We start from the raw sequence: 20,241 nt of genomic DNA on the forward strand, positions 1-20,241 counted from the left end.
CTTTCTTGGGTAAGTATTTAGTAGGAACTGATTTGTGCACTATATGGCAGTATTAAAAGCACAAGGGCTCGACTGAACTTTTTCTTTTTTTCTTGCTCAGGGACCACTAAAAGCTTCAATGTATCCCTATGGGCTGTACATATAACATATCTCCTTTGTATTCCAGACTGGCTATGTATCACCGCCAAGAATGTCCATATCATTTACCGTATATACGTGATATAATAAAGTCCAATGCAAATTGACTATATAACCCATTTATAATTGACTCTACCATGACCTATAACAGCGTGGACCCAGAATATGTCACTAATGAACCTTAGTGATCAATACAGCAAGGCCCCCGATCAATAACACTTCACATACGTAGACTGGTAATAGGATTATAATAAGACTAGACGTAATATAATACCGTAGTGCAATAAACTGATAAAACACACACAAGGGCAAGTACATATGTTTGGGAGGAAAATATGGCACCCATCTATTTCTCAGAATGAATACCCTATATAGCATATTAGTGGGTGCAAACATAAGTTCTTATGGGAAAATCCTAAATGGTCCCCTCGTGGTATCATCTTGTGGCCTCTTCAGATCTTTAAGATCTTATTTCCTCCTTCGCTTGCAGCAACATATACCATGAACATAAAGAAGATTGTGTGTAATATCTGACCACAGAAGTGACATCACTGACATAAGCCATAACTATAAAGTCATAGGATACCGGTCCAGAAATTTTTCCCAAGTGCGGTGACCTATGTGCGGTTACATCACTAAAATAACACAACATGATATGGGAAGCCCATTGAAAGGACAATCTCCCATTGTGATAGGGGAAGGGGTGCTGGTTAACGTAATGGGACATCATGGTTTCCTGGACAGGATCCAACTACACAGTATATGCCAGGGATGCACAACCTGTGACTCTCCAGATGGGGTGCAAGTTGCGCCGCGCAACTGTAGACTGTTAGCCCCAGCTGGAGAGACACAGATTGGAGATCCTTGTATTATACCGCACTATGTATGTTACGTTATTACATGACATCTGTTAATACACAGCTGACTGACAGCGTACACACAACTGGAAGCCATTACCCAGACACATATTTCCACCCGGCCATATGTGCAGATTGTTTTGGTTAGGGAAATGTATAGAAATCATGGAAAGTTTACAAAATGTTTAAGCTAAATTCTGTCCATTACGGAATATTCCGCTGGAAATGGATAAATCTCATTTGTGTGTCATTCAATGGTAACAAGCCCAAAACATCCACAGCCATGGAAAACCTCACTGTTCCCTTGTGATATACATTAGGAAGTGTTTGGTTTTTTTGACGCCTCCTGTTATTTGGACCATAGTTTTAAAAAACTGGATAACCCCTTTAACTTCCTGACATCTGCCGTAATAGTATGGTGGGTGTCAGGTATTTAAATATGGTGGCGGCTCGGGAACTGAACGTCCGCCATAGCCGCCAGGTTTCTGCTGTATTATACAGTAGACACCTGGTGCTTATGCCCACGATCAGTGCCCGCACTGGTCACCGGCATTAACCTCTCCGATGCCCTGGTCAAAATTATTTGTCTCCTATTACTATGAAAGCCGGGGGCTTTGTGAAGGTTCCCAGGCCTGTCTTATTAGTTTCCGCTCTATGTATCCTGCAATAGAAGTGCATTGCATGAGTGATTAGACCCCCTGGGGTTCGAGACCCCTAAGGAATCTAATAAATCCAAAAAAGTTAAAAAAAATTTTTAAAGTTCAAATCACCCCCCCCCCCTTTCCCTAGAACACATATAAAAGTACTTAAAGGGATCCTATCATTAGAATCCCTTTTTTTCTAACTAACACATGGGAATAGCCTTAAGAAAGGCTATTCTCCTAACTTTTGATGTCTTCTTTGCGCCGCCGTTTGGTAGATATTCCATTTTCCGTTTTTATGCAAATGAGTTCTGTCGCAGCACTAGGGGTGGGGCCCAAACGTTCAAACAGCACTGGGGGCTGCGAGAGAACTCTCCAGCTCCGCCTCCATCTTCTTCAGGAATGGCCTCTATGTGTCGTCTTCCTGTCTGGCTTTCAATTTTCCACGCATGCGCAATCGGCTCTGCCAGTGGGCCTCGGGCAGAGTTGACTGCACCTGCGCGCGGCCATTTTTTTTTGTGGCCACTTACTACAAGAGCTCGTGTAAGAGCCCACAAAAAAATGGCCGAATTCAGGTGCAATCGGCTCTGCCCGCTAGCAGAGCCAGTTGCGCATGCGTAGAAGATTGAAAGCCAGGCCGGAAGACGACGCATAGAGGCCGGTTTCTGAAGAAGATAGAGGCGGCGCTCATAGGAAGCTCAAGTGACACAAATGCAGTTTTTCTCAATTTCCACCCCATTCTGAATTTCTTTCCATCTTCCCAATACATTGTACAGAAAAATTAATGGCGGCATCATGAAGAAAAATTTCTCCTGGAAACATTAAGACCTCACATGGCACTGAGAGTGGAAAAATAAAAAATAATGGGGTTTGGAAGGCGGGGAGTCAAAAACGGAAAACGAAAATCGAAAAATTCCTCCATCGGGAAAGGGTTAATCTGCAATTGCATGAATAATCCTACTGGATAACTTTTGGAGCCCCAGTGATATTTTTTTAGAAGAACACAGCCCCTTTCATCGAAGTGTCCCCCTTTTTTGGGATTTGGTACGCTCCTTTTTGTTGTCTGTAAGGCCACTTTTTGTGACGTGATTGGCACATGAAATACCCCACAGAATGAGACCCAGAGCCTGGCAGATGGAGGAGCGTTCTGGGAGATTTGCCCCTATTATGAGACGCCATTAGGTCACCCTTTTTTGCAGGCGATCCATCAGGCCTTGCTCTTTTAGGTCCTCAGCTGCCATTAGCGCTCCACAATCGCCCTGCAGGGGTACAAAGGGGGTGACAGAGGGAGTCGCTTCACTTTATCAGACAACTTAGACTCTATGGTCGCTGTTAACTGTGACAGCGCGTTATCTCCTATCCTAGCCATTGCCACTGGCAGCAGTGCTATGTACAGTACCTATAGGATTGGAGTAACATACAGTAATGTGCAAAGGTTTTAGGCAGATGTGTAAAAAAAAATGCTGCACAGTAAGAACGCTTTCAGAAATAAAAGGGTTAATAGCTAATTTTTGTCAAATAACAGAGAAATGTAAATCCCATCAATATTCAATGTGACCTTTGCCTTCCATCAGTTCTTCTCGGTACTTGCATTCTATTTTGGCAGAACTCGGCTGGGAGGTTGTTCCCGCTGCCATCTTGGAGGACTAAGCACAGATCTTCTATGGATGTCGGTTTGCTCCAATCCGTCTGTCTCTTCATGTCATCCCAGACAGACTGGATGATGATGAGATCAGGGCTATATCTATGGGGGCCATATCATCACTTCCAGGACTCCTCCTCCAAAGGGCCAAAGGTCACACCAAATATTGATGGGGTTTACATTTCTCTTTTCTTTGTTCACTTCATTTGGTTAACTGACAAAAATAAACTATTAACCCTTCAAGGTCTGATTTTTATGTTCCATGCCTGCCTAAAACTTTTGCACTGTATAATGTATATTAATTGACTCGCTGGACCCATACACATTACATTATTTTTGACGCACATCTTTCACACATAAGGCTTTTATGTATTATAATTGAATGCATCTCTTGAATGGGGGTCTGAGCGTTCCCATTGCGGTCCCTTCCGCAGCGTTTTTCCGTAGCGGTTTGCTATATGGGGCTTTAGCCTTAAGCCCTTTTTACCTTCTGTGTCACCCCCATTTCCCCATAGATTATAAGATCTTGTGACCAGGGCCCTCAATTGTTTACTGATTTATCTTAACATGGACCTTATGAATTGTTCAGCGATGCGGACTATGTGGGCACCATATCAATAAAGGTTATTAACCTCCCGTCACCACCTTATCTATAGACCTGTTGTGTTCAAGATGCCCCCCCCCCCCCTCCAGCTGCACGGATGGTACGTCCGACCATGTCTCCCATACAGTGTCATTGTCATTATATGTGCAGGAAAGGTTAGAAGGATGGGGCAGTACCATTATGTGAATCCAGCAGGGGGCTTTGGTAAGGGGTCACGGCTCAATCCATACAAGGCTCTGAGACGATACAGGGTGAAGAAGCGACACATAAAACAGAAGATATTTCTAAAGATTTATTTAAAGCACTGACAGGTTGTCTGGAAGTAAAAAGCTTTTCTTAGGAATTTTTTAAAAACAGTATTGCAGCACAAGATATTGCTATTAAGTTTCTTGTAAACTAGACTGAAGTAAAACCACTGTCATCCCAAAGTAAGACTTCACTCTGCAAAACCCCATTGACTAACCGCCCCCTACAGCAGCTTTAGGCAACCTGCGGCTCTTCAGCTCTGGTAGAACTAGAAGTCCCAGCATGCCACCCAGGGCTGGAGAGCTGCAGGTTGCCCATCAGCGCTTCCGTAGAAAGTCTATCCTCCCGCTCTTGAAGTAACAGCAAAAGGCACTTGAAAGCTGGTTTTCTTCAAAGTTTAAACACAGGGGACAATATTACGTCGCTGGTCAAGGATGTCTTAGGAACACGTTGAGGTTTCAGTCCTGGTAGTCGTCGTGTTGCTGGGAACTTTCATTGATCACCTGTGAAAAGAGGATTATAGGGTTAAAGATAATACGTGTATGATAATTCACTATTGGAAACCGTCAACAAGCTTGTCGACAGACACACCCCTAACCAGCGTCAAAGTGAGGCTCCTTGGGCCTAGCAGATAAGACGATTCTGGGAGCGCACTCTTCAATAGGAAATAGATCATATCATGGCGATCTGCAGAATCGTGAGCGCAGCTCTGGGCTATAACATGGGTTATATAGAGAGTGCAGGACCATAACCTGATTTGAACAGGTCCTTATAAATACATGAATGCTGACTGTTTCCATGTATACTTGCTTACTGGAAGGAATGACTGTAATCCCACACAGAACCCCATTGATGTTACCTTTACCATCATCCTCATTATGTTAGAGCTTTGCCCCTCCCTGTTGGATAACCAGGACTATAATAGTACACGCCTTCTGTATAATGTATGCATAGCCACACCTACCTGACCATCCCTGGTCTCCACAGTCTTGATCAGAAGTGTTCTTTTAGAGTGGGATTCTGACATCGGGTGGGAGTCCAGGTTGGTTTCTGCAAAGCAAATTTTAGTTAGATGTTAGGAAAAAAAAAATACAAAATACAAAAACAAAAAAATTCCTGGTATTATGAACAGATGACAGGTTTGTTGACAGACGCGCCCCTCGTAGTACAACTCCTGGGATACACCGGACAGTTAGTTTATTCTATACTAGCTGGTACCCGCGACTTCGTCTGCGGTGATTGTAGAAGTGGGTATATACAGGCGGGGGTAAGGTTTTCGTACTGTGTATAAGGGATGGGATATGAAATGTAAGTTTGTATCTTGTTTTTGCTATAATTCAGAGAATACGTGAGACTTTTGTGTTGAAGTTACTTTGTATTTGAGCTGCTATATATACGGTGTTGTGAGAAACTTTACATAGTGACTTTGGGACAGAAGTATTTGAAGTTAACCCTTTCCCGCCGATGGCATTTTTTGATTTTCGTTTTTGACTCCCCTCCTTCTAAACCCCATAACTTTTTTATTTCTCCGCTCCCAGAGTTATATGAGGTTAATTAATTAATTTTTCCTGGGACAAATTTTTCTTCCTGATGCCACCATTATTTATTCTATATAATGTACTGGGAAGCAGGGAAAAAATTCAGAATGGGGTGGATTTGAAGAAAAAATGCATTTCTGCGACTTTCTTACGGGCTTTGGTTTTACGGCGTTCACTGTGCAACCAAAATGACATGTCCCCTGTATTCTGTGTTTCGTTACAATTCCGGGGATACCAAATGATATGGTTTTATTTACATTTTGACCCCTTAAAAAAAATCCAAAACTGTGTTAAAAAATTATTTTTTGAAAACGCGCCATATTCCGACAGCCGTAACTTTTTTATACTTGCGTGTACGGGGATGTATAGGGCGTCTTTTTTTGCGGGAACGGGTGTACTTTGTAGTTCTACCAGTTTTGGGAAATGTTATTGCTTTGATCACTTTTTATTCAAATTTTTAGCAGAATCAAAACAGTGAAAAAATGGCAGTTTGGCACTTTTGACCATTTTTCCCGCTACGGCATTTACCGAACAGGAAAAATATTTGTATAGCTTTATAGAGCGGGTGATTTAGGACGCGCGGATACCTAACATGTATGTATTTCACAGTTTTTAACTACTTTTATGTGTTCTAGGGAAAGGGGGGGTGATTTGAATTTTGAATCCTTTTTATTTATTTTTTGTATTTTTTTTTTTTTACTTTTTTAAAACTTTTTTTTTTGCATTTATTAGACCGCCTAGGGGTATTGACATGGGTGGGTGGTTTCGCGGATTGTCAGAGTGGTGGGGGCAAACATGGCTGCTCCGGAGCGTTAAAGAGCGCCTCCTAGAGAATCGTTAAGGTGAGGGGCAAAGTGGTAAAGTCTATGCATATGTGATTGTGTGGGGTTAGGGGCGAGGCTGCAGAGGGCAATATGAATTTTGTGGCTTGCTATGGTCCAAAGTGTGTGAGATTGCAGAGATGGTGGTGTGAGTTTGGGTTTTGTGGGGGTCCTGGCACAAACATATGTGCGCTATTGTGACGAAAAGTAGCCTATTGTTTAATCGAGTGTATTAACTATGTTTGTGGAAAATTTCAGCCAAATTGGTGGAGCGTTTTTTGCGTGATTGACCGCCAAACATCCGAACATCCAAAGGGTCCTGGGAAAAACGTATGTGCGCTATTGTGACGAAAAGTAGCCTATTGCGCAATCGAGTGTAGGGACTATGTTTGTGGAAAATTTCAGCCAAATCGGTGGAGCGGTTTTTGCGTGATTGACCGCCAAACATCCGAACATCCAAAGGGTCCTGGGAAAAACGTATGTGAGCTATTGTGACGAAAAGTAGCCTATTGCGCAATCGAGTGTAGAGACTATGTTTGTGGAAAATTTCAGCCAAATCGGGGTCCAAAGTGTGTGAGATTGCAGAGATAGTGGTGTGAGTTTGGGTTTTGTGGGGGTCCTGGGAAAAACGTATGTGCGCTATTGTGACAAAAAGTAGCCTATTATTTAATCGGGTGTATGAACTATGTTTGTGGAAAATTTCAGCCAAATCGGTGGAGCGGTTTTTTGCGTGATTGAGGAACAAACATCTGAACATGCAAACATCCAAACACACAAACCCACAAACTCACAAACTTTCACATTTATAATATTAATAGGATTAGATACCTTTATAGTGTCCGGTGTGACAATATTTTACAAAATGCAAATATTTTTTGAAAATTCCCCACAGCCAGCAAGGAAAGCTGGAAGATTTCAGCTCTGCAGCATTGTGAATGCAGCTTTGGATTATGTAAAGGTAAAATAAATAATATATTAACTAGCTACAGGATTTTATGCTGGGAATAAGTATCTATGTGAAGGCGACCCGTCTAGAGAGTAGTAAGGGGCAATAGTAAGGGGCAATAGTAAGACTAGGGTAACAGATTATATTACTGCTAATCTATGTCTATAGGACCTGGGGATGTATGGTACAGGGCTTTTGAGAGGTACAGCACAGGAGTTTGGGGAGGCATGGTACGGGGCTTTGATATTGTAGGGAACTTTGGGGAGCGGTGATACATGGCTGTGGGGTGGTACAATAGGAGACAGTGGGGAAGTATGATAAAGGACAGTGGAGAGGTATAGCATAGGACTGTGGAGGGGGCATGGTAGAGGGCTGTAAGGGGAAGCCTGGTAGAGGAGTGGGGGAGGCATGGTAGAGGACTGTGGGGGGCATGGTAGAGGACTGTGGGGGAGAGGCCTGGTTGAGACTGTGGTGGGCATGGTAGAGGACTGTAGGGGAGAGGCCTGGTAGAGGAGTGGAGAGGCATGGTAGAGGACTGTAGGGGGAGGCATGGTAGAGGACTGTAGGGGGAGGCATGGTAGAGGACTGTAGGGGGAGGCATGGTAGAGGACTGTGGGGGAGAGGCCTGGTAGAGGACTGTGATTGGCAGGCATGGTAGAGGACTGTAGGGGGAGGCATGGTAGAGGACTGTGGGGGAGAGGCCTGGTAGAGGAGTAGGGGGGAGGCATGTTAGAAAACTGTGGGGGGAGAGACATGGTAGAGGACTGTGGGGGAGAGGCCTGGTAGAGGACTGTGATGGGCAGGCATGGTAGAGGACTGTAAGGAGAGGTATGGTAAGTGATTGTAAGGGGAGGTATGGTAGAGGAGTAGGGGGGAGGCATGTTAGAAAACTGTGGGGGGAGAGACATGGTAGAGGACTGTGGGGGAGAGGCCTGGCAGAGGACTGTGGGGGGGGGGTATGGTAAATTACTGTAAGAGAAGGTATGGTAGAGGAGTAGGGGGGAGGCATGGTAGAAAACTGTGGGGGGAGAGGCATGGTAGAGGACTGTAAGGGGAGGTATGGTAGAGGTGTGGGGGGGAGGCATGGTAGACTACTGTGGGGGGGCATGGTAGGTGACTGTGATTGGGAGGCCTGGTAGAGGACTGTGATGGGAGGAACTGTAGAGAACTGGGGGGGGCAGGTAGAAGACTGTAAAGAGAGGCATGGTAGAGGACTGTGATGGGGAGGCATGGTAGGAGACTGTGGAAAGCTATGCCATAGGACTTATGGGAAGTAGCATTGGGGAGTTACAGTACATGACTTTGAGGAGCTCTTGTAGAGTACGCTGGGGCGGTATGGGTCAGTGAGAAGATATGATACAGAGCTGTGTGAAGGTATGGAGCGTAGGTGAGGGGAGGTACGGGACAGTTTTCTAGCCTTACTGTATCTCTTGTAACAATGCTAAATTCCCTGATCAGTATTGTAGTCATGGCTCCTCCATGTGCTGAACACGCCAGTTATTTTTTGGACAGAGCGAGACTGAGCTGTTGCCAGACACCTCCAGCATTGCTCATCTCCAGGATTCAATAAGGGATCTGCCAAAAAATATACCATAGCTTATCCTATCCCTTGAGAGAAACGCACAAACATTCTTAAAGATACCCCGACATCTACTGTGTGCTGAGGCCTTGAGACTAACAATACGATTATCTTACCTCTCAAGCTCATGTTAGAGAAAGAGTGAACTGGAATGGTAATCCTGCAAAAAGAAAAAAATGTATGGAATAAATACCTGAAATGTATCAAGCACCTGACCTATACTATATATACCGTATATCCTCTAGCGCTACCCTCACCTGACCTATACTATATATACTGTATATCCTCTAGCGCTACCCTCACCTGACCTATACTATATATACACCGTATATCCTCTAGCGCCGCCCTCACCTGCTCTCCTCTCCTTCCAGCAGTTTTCTGTAGGTTGCAATTTCAATATCTAGGGCCATTTTCACATTCAGCAGATCCTGGTACTCGCGCAGGTGGCGAGCCATCTCCTCCTTCATGTTCTGAATCTCGTCTTGAAGGCGGTTTATAGTGTCCTGGTAGTTAGCAGCTTCAAGGGCAAAGTTCTCCTCCATTTCACGCATTTGGCGGTCATAGGATTCATTCTGGGAGACAACAATAACGCCTTGAGTGATTCTGATGGTAGTATACGTTGTACAGAGGCTATACACAGCTATATGATAGTAAGATCTGACTACGTAGGGTCGGTTGTAGTCTCTTACCATGGAGACACAATATGAAATTTTGTATCAAGACTCTTTGCAAAGTTCCGTCTTTTTGTCTGAAACGGATTTCTGAAATTTGACTGTAAAGCTGGACACAACCTCTAATAAATTCTGTAATGTGTATCCAAAATTAACCCTTGATATCATTTTACTTACAGAGCCTTTCATTGCATCAACTTCACAGGTAAGTGCCTGGATCTGTCTGCGGTATTCATTGGTCTCCTGCTTAGCTTGACGCAAGGCATCATTGTTGCGGTTAGCAGCTTCGGACAGGTCAGCAAACTGCAGAGACAGAAATAAGATGACGTCATCACATGTGATACCATCCTTGGTACCATAGAAGGTGGTCTCATGCTCAGAAACCCCCTCTAGGTCTATTGTCCTATTACATAGACAATCTCGTATAGGTGTCTTTTGCCTCTTACCTTGGACTTGTACCATTCTTCGGCATCCTGCAGATTCTTGGCAGCAACGTTCTCGTACTGCTGGCGGACATCGCGCAGAGCGGCTGTCAGATCGGGTTTGGCGACATCCATATCGATCTGGACATGTTGTTCCTGGAGTTGTGCTTGAAGTTCACGAATTTCCTAAAGAAAATAATACAAAACAATATAAATTCAGGTAAAAAGATATCAAATCTTCATAAAAAACATCATATCAACACGTCATCACGGAAAATGTGAACATCAAGGGCGGGGGAAGTGGTCTACAAGTTATAGGATGAAATAGGAGACCAGATTAGTGATGTCATCATATCGGTGATGACATCATTTAAGCTCGAAATCAGATTTAGGCCTTATTCCATTTGATGTATATGCCAGGAAAAGCTCCGGACGTATAGATCCGATATCTGGTCATTTTTATACTGGATACAATTGGCCCCAATAAGGTTCCATTAATGACTGCTTGGATCCAGGACCATGACTTCCATTATAAGTTGATCACTTTAAGGGGATCCCCACTGGCTTAGAGAATTCTGTCAGGTTCCATCATGGTGTTTGCAGTAGCAAATAATTTTTTTTGACAAATGTCACCAGATTTGTGATGGAATCTCCAACACAGATGTGACCAGACCCGAGCACAGGGGTCGGCAACCTTAAGCTGCTGTGAAACTACAACTCCCATCATGCTCCATTCACTTTAATGGGGGTTCCAAGAACAGCAGAGCAAGTATGCATGCTGGGAGTTGTAGTCTTACAACAGCTGGAGTGCCGAAGGTTGCCTACCCCTGGCCTAGCACAAGTTACTATCAGTAGTCTGGATATTCCTAATTCATAGAATAACCAAAAATCCTTCTGTTTATCTTGGATTTCTTGGGCTTACCTCATCGTGTATCTTCTTCAGGAAAATAATTTCTTCCTGGAGAGATTCCAGTTTGCGTTCCAGGTCGATACGGGCCAGAGAGGCATTGTCCACATCCTAAGGGGAAAACAAAACGTTCTCATTAAATATTGTATATTATATCTTTGGAGCTTTGATTTAGGTCTGGTACGTCATGAAGATACAACTCTTGGGGGAAGACTCCATTTTTGGTAACCACTAAGTGTGTGAGGTCATCAGTTGACGATCCGTGGCCCCTGCAGATCAGCTGTTTGAAGTAGAAGTAGAGACCCTTATCTGTTTCACAGGCCCTGTGATGTTACGTTCATCAGTCATGTGGCCTGTTTTGCAGCTCAGTCCCATTCAAGTTAATGGGCTGAGCTGTGATACCAAGCAGAGATGTTGTATAAGTGTATGGCACTGTGCTTGGTTAGTATGTTTACTTGGTTAGAGCACTTCCTTAAACAGCTGATTGGCCGGGGGCCTGGGTGTCCTAAGGCTAGGTCACCAGTTCCCTTTAAGAGTCCATGTGACCCCACTGGACACATCTGTATTAGGAAAGAATAGTATTTTTGATTAAATAACAATTCTGAGCATCTTATCTTACAATGTGTTGTTCCTCTATAATTCCTCCTGGCAATGCATGCATAACTTGGTAAGTAGGCATTACCATTACCCTGTTAGCGCCGACTGGACATTGTCACTATATACAGGCTCGTCCCATTGTCAAAGGCGAAAGTTGTGATGTTATTAATGTATTTCCAGGAGGAATAACAGAGGACATAAAGAATTTTAATAAGAATTTTAAACTTTTTTAATCTCTGTTTGTGAATGGGAGAATATCGCTATAAAAAATCATAGGAAATCCTTTATTTTAATAACATTTACCACAAAAATAATCTAATAGTCTATGGCTAGCTCAAGATATAGCAGGTTTTACAGAAGACACTCACTCCTGACTATTAGATGTCTGTTACCCATACTGACCAATCACAGCACAGCTTACATTGTGAATTCTGCTAATCAAAAGTGAAAGCTGCGCTGTGATTGGTTGCTTTGGGCAACAATATCTCTCATCAGGCTGTTCAATAATTTACCCCGTTACTTGGTGGAGGTTTCTATACAATTATTCTACAAGTGTGACCAGGTGTATAAACGTATAGCAAACTCATTTTCTTAAGACGGAGAATGACTCCATTACGCTTTCGTCGCCCTTATTCCAGCCATTCACTTCTCCACATAACTAGAGAGCGCAGGCATTTGTCTCCACAATGAAGGATTTCAGGAGACCCCCACCCCCAATCCAAGGCATTCACTTTACTCATGTCTGTAGGCTTTTACATATGAAAGGCCAGAGCTCAAAGAGACCCCTGTGTGAGGGGAACGGCCATGGGTACCCAAAGTGTCAGCGACTAATCTGCCATTGTCTTACTGGCTAGCCCTCGAATAATGGAGCCCTGTGTTATAGATGGAGATATTATCACTGAATAGACAGAGATATGAGATAGATATATAGGAGATAGATAGATAGAATATTAGATAGATAGATAGATAGATAGATAGATAGATAGGAGATAGATAGATAGATAGATAGATAGATAGATAGATAGATAGATAGATAGAAGATATATAGATAGATAGAACAGATAATGACAAATAGGCAAAGTGGGAAAGATAAGAGAGACAAATAGGCAGAAATAGACATGACAGAGATCAGATAGTTACTGTAAAATAGATAGATAGATAGATAGATAGATAGATAGATAGATAGATAGGGGATAGATAGATAGATAGATAGATAGATAGAAGAGATAAAGTAATTTCAACACAGTATCTAAGAAGTTGACCAAAAACCAGACCTATCAAAAATCCAAACGGATCAGCCGATGGAGATTTCTGTAACTCCCATTCATTTCGGCTGACAGTGACCCTATTATCTGTATTATCGAGCCCTCTCCTCCATCACAATCTATATAGTCGTCCCATCTGACAGACCACTACTGTCATGACTTCTATGACATCTCCAGCTGATGTGCTAGAAGAGTCTACTTTGTCATATCAGTGCCCACCAGAGGATCCCCTTGTTCCCCACTGGGCCCCACTAGTCTTACCTTCCTATATCTAGAATAGTAGGCACTACAGTGGTATCAGATGGAGGAATATTGGGCATGAGAGATCCCCTTTATAGCTCGAAGCACTATGGTGAATAAATAGGCAGTAAAATGAATGAGCATAAGCCTAAGCTGTGTCCACAAGGGTTAAGCCTCGCTATGGGTGGGACCCGCTGCCACATCAGCTATCTCCAGATTGCACAACTTAATATTTTTTTTATCCCCATGATCCGTTAGCTCCTCAGGAGGAGTCTTATGTAATACACATTATGGTCTACCGCCTGCACCAGACACAAGGGAATCCAATCTAAATTCACTGTCGTCTGATCAAAAAAAATTTTAATTTCCTGGGCACCCCGCACATAATAAAGTGCTGCGAGCAACAACTCACTACAATAAGCCCACAAAGCCAGCTATTATTCCAGACTATTGGTATAGTTCCCGGCTCTGCATTCCACAATGAAGGTGTGAGAAAGCAGCAACGCTTGTCAGGAAAGGAAACAGATGGGCCTTTGGCTCTATGGCCGCCGCTCTGTCCCGGGCTGGATGATGGGGACACTTCTTTGTGTGAAGGAATGGGCAGTGGGAGCAAAGAACGAGCTTGAGAAGACTTTAAGGATCACACAAGTGGTTGCTATTGTCTGGATAGTGCTTAGGGGTCAGATACTTTTGCAGCAAAATAAAGGGGGCACTTTTTTTGCTACTTGTTTTAGATCCGAAATTTGAGACCATAAAAAGATTAAAGACAACTCATCAGTGGACGCTATGAATTATTAAAGGGGTTGTCTCATCATTTAAGAAATAGGCTTGGACTCCCCTTTAAAGATCTAGAACAGAGAGACTTTGCCATTCTGGACGACCCAAACTGACCGTGTATCACATGGACAACAATTCATGTGAATGGCCATTGTGCAATACTACATTTGCCCTGTAGAGGCCACTGTAGGGGGAGTGCCTTGTTGGTCTTTTTGCAGACTTTTTCTGTGGTTGTCAGGAGCGGAACCAGCTTATCATCCAGGGCCACATTCTGAATGGAATTGTCTATGATGGACAACCCCTTTAACAGGGGCATAGTTAAGGGGGCTTCACCAAGGGCATGCCTACCCTCGCAGCCTGCACTATGCCTACAGTATATAAGGGATCATAGTGGACACAATTCCATCAAATCCAACCTATTAGGGTTGAGCAATCGGTTTCGGAAAAGATCGGATCTTGATTGAGCAAATTTCACAATCACGATCGGCTGGAAAAAGATCGGAAATCGGATTTTGAAATCTCAAGATCGGCTCAACCCCTAAAAGTGACTTTTCCCATAGTGAAGCACTGACCAGGGTTGAGCGATCGGGATCTGGAAAGATCGGATCCCGATCATCGATCAAGCAAATTTCACGATCAGGATCGGCTGAAAAATGATCGGAAATCAGATTTTAAAATCGATCCTGAAATCTCAAGATCGGCTCAACCCTACAACCTATAACTCTACCCTGTTGATCCAGAGGAAGGCAAAAACCCCACGAGACAGACGCCAATTGTCCCATTGTGTTGTCCCAACGCCAACTACGGCATCTAGTCTAAATCCAGGATCAACAGTCTATCCCAAAAATTTGAGTTCCCATAACTTGTAAAGTCATCCAGCAGCCTCTTGGTTGTATATATGTATACATACATATATAATATCTCATCATGCACCGCCCCATCAGCAATTAAACTAACCAGAAAGTAAAAAGTTTCCCCAGAACATCCCTTTAAAAACACAAACTATCAAAGTCTATCATATATCCGATATATAATAGGAACGATGAAGGTGGAGGATGCGGGCTTAAAGGGATCATATTGTATCCAAGTCTCTCTATACAGTGTATTTCACATATAAACAGGGATGGGAGTGGGCTACGGAGACCCCCTCCCCAATACTGAATGTGGTCACTGGGCAGGACCAATGACGTCACCACAACTTAGTAAGGGCTACTCCTTTTCATGAGTTTAGGCCACCTCGGCAGCCATCATTTCATGGGTGTGGCATCAAGATCTCATGTCTGACTCATCTAAGGGTCTATTCAGACGGCAGATTTGTAGCAAAAAACTACAATACAAAATCTATTCCCTTTATGGCAATGGGGTGGATTCGGGGATAAGCACATGGGTCCCATTCACATGGATGGGACAGTGGCAAAACCACATACCCTTATACTGAGACAATGTTGCAATTTTATAATGCAACAAAAGATGCAACGTGACCTTATGTTACATAGTATACGGTCACGTATGACACCCTCTATGTAGATGTATTATATTACTAGACAAACCTTCTTAAAGGGCATGAAGTCTCAAGTATATACTGAAGGGTAAGCTATTGTTCTCCATTATCAGAACTGATCAAGACTTATGTTGAACTTATGACAAATAAGTTTAGGGCTCCTTTAAAAAGTTAACTTATACTGCTGACCAGTAGGGGGCCCTAAAGAGCCCACAGAACACATAGACAGGAAAGAATGGGTGTCAGGCAGCATTTCCTGAGGGTGTTACTGAGTATCACATCTGCACGGCCACAAACCTGTCGGAATGACTGCAGATTGCTCTCCGCTTCTTCCTTCTGAATAATCTCATCTTGCAGCCTAGGATCAAAATACGGAAAATATGAATATCATGTCATGTCTACCATAGGAATGAATGAAGGGACTCCATCCCGGGGTGTGATATAAGAATGAGGGTAAAAAGTCGATTCCAAATATTATAGAAACTACATTTCCCTTAGTCCTAACAGCAGCACAATATGGGCATAACATAGGGTTAACATCACAATCAATGAATGCAGCAGAGCAGTCAACGCAGGCGAGCCGAGTTTGTCATTTTGCACCATTCATGGCAATACCAGGGGGAGTTACTGAGTGTTTTGCAGGATAATCAACTAATATGATCACAATAGAAGAGAACTGAGCGATGCATGCCTGTTGACTGTTTCCGTCCCACCATCATTGCGGGCTCCATGCCCAATTCAGTTTGAATGAGCTGCCACACCCATCCAGACATGGGACCCGCACAAACCAGACAGCATTGTAGCCAAGACCCCTCCTGACCACCCAGCCCTGATATTATCCTGCATGGCTGGAGGTTTTCATCTTTTTTTTTTGCTGGAGCAGCAATTTAACCCCGTGCTGGATAAACTCACCCTTGTTACAAGCCAAAAACATTAACCCCATGCCTGACCCAGATACCTCAACAACATCTCCCCCTTTTTTGGCCACAGTTTATGATGCAATATGAAGGTTAAGCATTTAGATGAAACTTTGTATCTGAAGGTGACAACATTTACGCCACAGGATATGTGCAACGTTGTATCAGCCAAGGGCAAGAACTTACTTCTCTCTGAGTCTTTGCAGGTCGTCGGACAGGTTGTCTCTCTCCACCTCCACCCTGGATTTTTCGTTGGTGAGGAGGTCCACTTGTCTCCTGAGATCCCTCAGCTCTTCTTCATACAGGTCCCCCACCCTGGAGGTCCCCTTTCCTTTCAGCTGATCCAGTTCAGCCAGAAGGATCTTGTTCTGCTGCTCCAGGAACCTGACTTTGTCGATGAAGTTGGCAAACCTGTCGTTGAGCTCTTGCATCTCGGCCTTCTCATTGGTCCTGTTGGCTTTGAACTCCAAGTTGATGGCATCTGCCAAGGAGAAGTCTACACTATCTGCTCCCACCCTGGCGGCTGGCAGACTGCTCCTCAGCCTGACAGCAGAAGACTTGGTGTAGGAAGCGGGGGAGGAAGAAGTTGTGTAGACTGTTCTGCTGGTGATGCCACCGCCACTGCTATATCCAGGGCGGTAGGCGCTGCCCAGGGTGTACCTGTTGCTGGAGGTGACATAGCGGCTTCCAGAAGAGCTAGATCTGGGGTTGCCCCCAAAGAGCCTCTTGTATGAAGACTTGGTACTCATGGTGCGCTGGTATTCCTTGGTATGAGTAGGCAATGGAAGGCTGAGGGTCCCCTGTGCAGACCAGTCAGTGCTTCAGCAGGAGGCAGACTGGCATCTAGCCTGGTATATATACTGCAGATAGCGGTACAGGGGTGAGGAGTGACGCCCCGGGCCACCAATGTGCTCTGCCTGCTGAGGACCTTGTCTAATGCACAGCCAATGGTTGCAGACTGGGAGGGCCTCAGGGCTGCAGCATCAGTCATCTGACTCCTGCAGGGAAGTTTCTTCTTTACTTCTGCGAAACTTTTTTCGTTTCTAAAAGTTTTGATGTCATTACTCCCAACTCCTACAGGCAGCTGCAGAAACCTCCCAAGGCTGGGGGGGGGGGGGGGGGGGGGGCACAAAGAATACGGATCAGGATTTGGCTGGGATCAGTAGTGCCACACCATCTTGTTCCTCATACTAATAGATCCACTATGCCAAAATTTTGCAAGCAGCTGCAGTTCTGCCAGTACTAATGTGCATGCTGGGATCAGTAGTCCTACAGCAACGTGTTCCTGCACTAATACATGCAATCCCTATGTTTTATGCTGGGGTAGAACTAATCGTTCCACCATGCCAGTACTATAGGTGACATTCTGGTATTTGTAGTTCCACCACTATATTGCAACTTGTTTGGCATGCTGGCCTTTGTAGTTCCACAACAGCTGGCAGGCTATTTGGCTAAGCTTGCCTCACCCCATTGTGAGGTGGTGAAGTCATATCCAGTCCCCCAAATGTATTCATCACCATGGCAGCCTAGAGTAGCATGACAAAAAGTTTCCTCCTTGAGATGAACGTATCGCACCGGGCCCCTAGGCTTATAAGTGGGGGGTATCAGTCACCCCAAGATGCAGGTTATATGTCAGTATATCTGCATTGCATTCTGTATATGAAATTTAGGAATATAAGTAATCTCCGCCTAGGCAGCTTTGCAGACAAAGGATCCCAGGGAGAGCCCTGGCCAAGTGTGGGGAGGTGGGAGTCGGGGGGGGGGGGGGGGGGGGGGGGGAATGTAGCAGCTGAGTCCAGCCCCTGTCTGCGCTCCCATCCTCCCTTACACATGAGAATTTCATTAGCCACATCCAGATGTAGCAGAGCTCAATATGTTATTTAACTCCTTGGGGACTGCAACTTTTATACCCGTCCAATACATAGACACATTATTAAATCAAGTCAAGGAGGGGTCCCCTGACCTAACCTAAAACCTATCACCAAATAATGTAAAGTACACTGGATATGCAATGCATTTACAGTCCTATGAAAAAGTTTGGGCACCCCTATTAATCTTAATCATTTTTTGTTCTAAATATTTTGGTGTTTGCAACAGCCATTTCAGTTTGATATCTCTAATAACTGATGGACACAGTAATATTTCAGGATTGAAATGAGGTTTATTGTACTAACAGAAAATGTGCAATATGCATTAAACCAAAATTTGACCGGTGCAAAAGTATGGGCACCCTTATCATTTTATTGATTTGAATTCCCCTAACTACTTTTTACTGACTTACTGAAGCACAAAATTGGTTTTGTAACCTCAGTGAGCTTTGAACTTCATAGCCAGATGTATCCAATCATAAGAAAAGGTATTTAAGGTGGCCAATTGCAAGTTGATCTCCTATTTGAATCTCCTCTGAAGAGTGGCATCATGGGCTACTCAAAACAACTCTCAAATGATCTGAAAACAAAGATTGTTCAACATAGTTGTTCAGGGGAAGGATACAAAACGTTGTCTCAGAGATTTAACCTGTCAGTTTCCACTGTGAGGAACATAGTAAGGAAATGGAAGACCACAGGGACAGTTCTTGTTAAGCCCAGAAGTGGCAGGCCAAGAAAAATATCAGAAAGGCAGATAAGAAGAATGGTGAGAACAGTCAAGGACAATCCACAGACACCTCCAAAGAGCTGCAGCATCATCTTGCTGCAGATGGTGTCACTGTGCATCGGTCAACTATACAGCGCACTTTGCACAAATAGAAGCTGTATGGGAGAGTGATGAGAAAGAAGCCGTTTCTGCACGTACGCCACAAATAGAGTTGCCTGAGGTATGAAAAAGCACATTTGGACAAGGCAGCTTCATTTTGGAAACAAAAATTGAGTTGTTTGGTTATAAAAAAAGGCGTTATGCATGGCGTCCAAAAAGAAACAGCATTCCAAGAAAAACACTTGCTACCCACTGTAAAATTTGGTGGAGGTTCCATCATGCTTTGGGGCTGTGTGGCCAATGCCGGCATCGGGAATCTTGTTAAAGTTGAGAGTCGCATGGATTCCACTCAGTATCAGCAGATTCTTGAGAATAATGTTCAAGAATCAGTGACGAAGTTGAAGTTACGCCGGGGATGGATATTTCAGCAAGACAATGATCCAAAACACCGCTCCAAATCCTCAGGCATTCATGCAGAGGAACAATTACAATGTTCTGGAATGGCCATCCCAGTCCCCAGACCTGAATATCATTGAACATCTGTGGGATGATTTGAAGCGGGCTGTCCATGCTCGGCGACCATCTAACTTAACTGAACTTGAATTGTTTGTCCAAAATACCTTTATCCAGGATCCAGGAACTGATTAAAAGCTACAGGAAGCGACTAGAGGCTGTTATCTTTGCAAAAGGAGGATGTACTAAATATTAATGTCACTTTTCTGTTGAGGTGCCCATACTTTTGCACTGGTCAAATTTTGGTTTAATGCATATTGCACATTTTCTGTTAGTACAATAAACCTCATTTCAATCCTGAAATATTACTGTGTCCATCAGTTATTAGATATATCAAACTGAAATGGCTGTTATAAACACCAAAATATTTAGAACTAAAAATGATTAAGATTAATAGGGGTGCCCAAACTTTTTCATAGGACTGTAGTCACAAGAACAGGGATCCCGTGTCCCCCTGCATATGCGTTGCTGCGCCATTCAATCTCAATGCGTTATCTTTGACAATCCCATAGATTATGAATGTGTGCAGGGTGCATGCAGCCAAACGCTACACCCCCATGCTTGTGATCAGCTAAAGATGGAACTTGATGCTCCTGGACCCCAAACCAAAATCTGTAATGGAGCTCCTAAATACCCCGTGCCATTTAGAATAGTGCATATTTTATATGGTAGAGGGACATTTGGGGCCCCCTCAAATTCCAGGGCCCAGTAGCAACTGTTACCTC

General features: G+C 43.9%; 1 protein-coding gene across 1 annotated transcript; it reads right to left on the reverse strand.

Moving 5' to 3' along the window:
• Positions 1 to 4,161: 4,161 nt before the first annotated feature.
• On the reverse strand, positions 4,162 to 17,151 carry VIM (vimentin). Its single transcript, XM_075271643.1, has 9 exons — positions 16,496 to 17,151; positions 15,690 to 15,750; positions 11,028 to 11,123; positions 10,130 to 10,291; positions 9,861 to 9,986; positions 9,364 to 9,584; positions 9,129 to 9,172; positions 5,093 to 5,178; positions 4,162 to 4,631 (listed from the first exon to the last, which is right to left on the reverse strand). Exons 1-9 carry the CDS (start codon positions 17,056 to 17,058, stop codon positions 4,587 to 4,589), a joined length of 1,404 nt encoding a protein of 467 aa, XP_075127744.1. The 5' UTR covers positions 17,059 to 17,151; the 3' UTR covers positions 4,162 to 4,586.
• Positions 17,152 to 20,241: the final 3,090 nt, after the last annotated feature.

The sequence above is a fragment of the Leptodactylus fuscus genome, chromosome 4, assembly GCF_031893055.1.
Source record: "Leptodactylus fuscus isolate aLepFus1 chromosome 4, aLepFus1.hap2, whole genome shotgun sequence".
In the NCBI taxonomy this organism is placed as follows: domain Eukaryota; kingdom Metazoa; phylum Chordata; class Amphibia; order Anura; family Leptodactylidae; genus Leptodactylus; species Leptodactylus fuscus.

Bases quoted from the DNA above. Each gene is read 5' to 3' on its own strand.
- VIM (XM_075271643.1), bottom strand. From the start codon at position 17,058: ATGAGTACCAAGTCTTCATACAAGAGGCTCTTTGGGGGCAACCCCAGA. The intron at 9,987-10,129 runs GTAAGAGGCAAA...CTGTCTCTGCAG, and splicing joins AAGAATGGTACAAGTCCAAG to TTTGCTGACCTGTCCGAAGC. The intron at 9,173-9,363 runs GTGAGGGCGGCG...TTCTTTTTGCAG, and splicing joins CTGGAAGGAGAGGAGAGCAG to GATTACCATTCCAGTTCACT.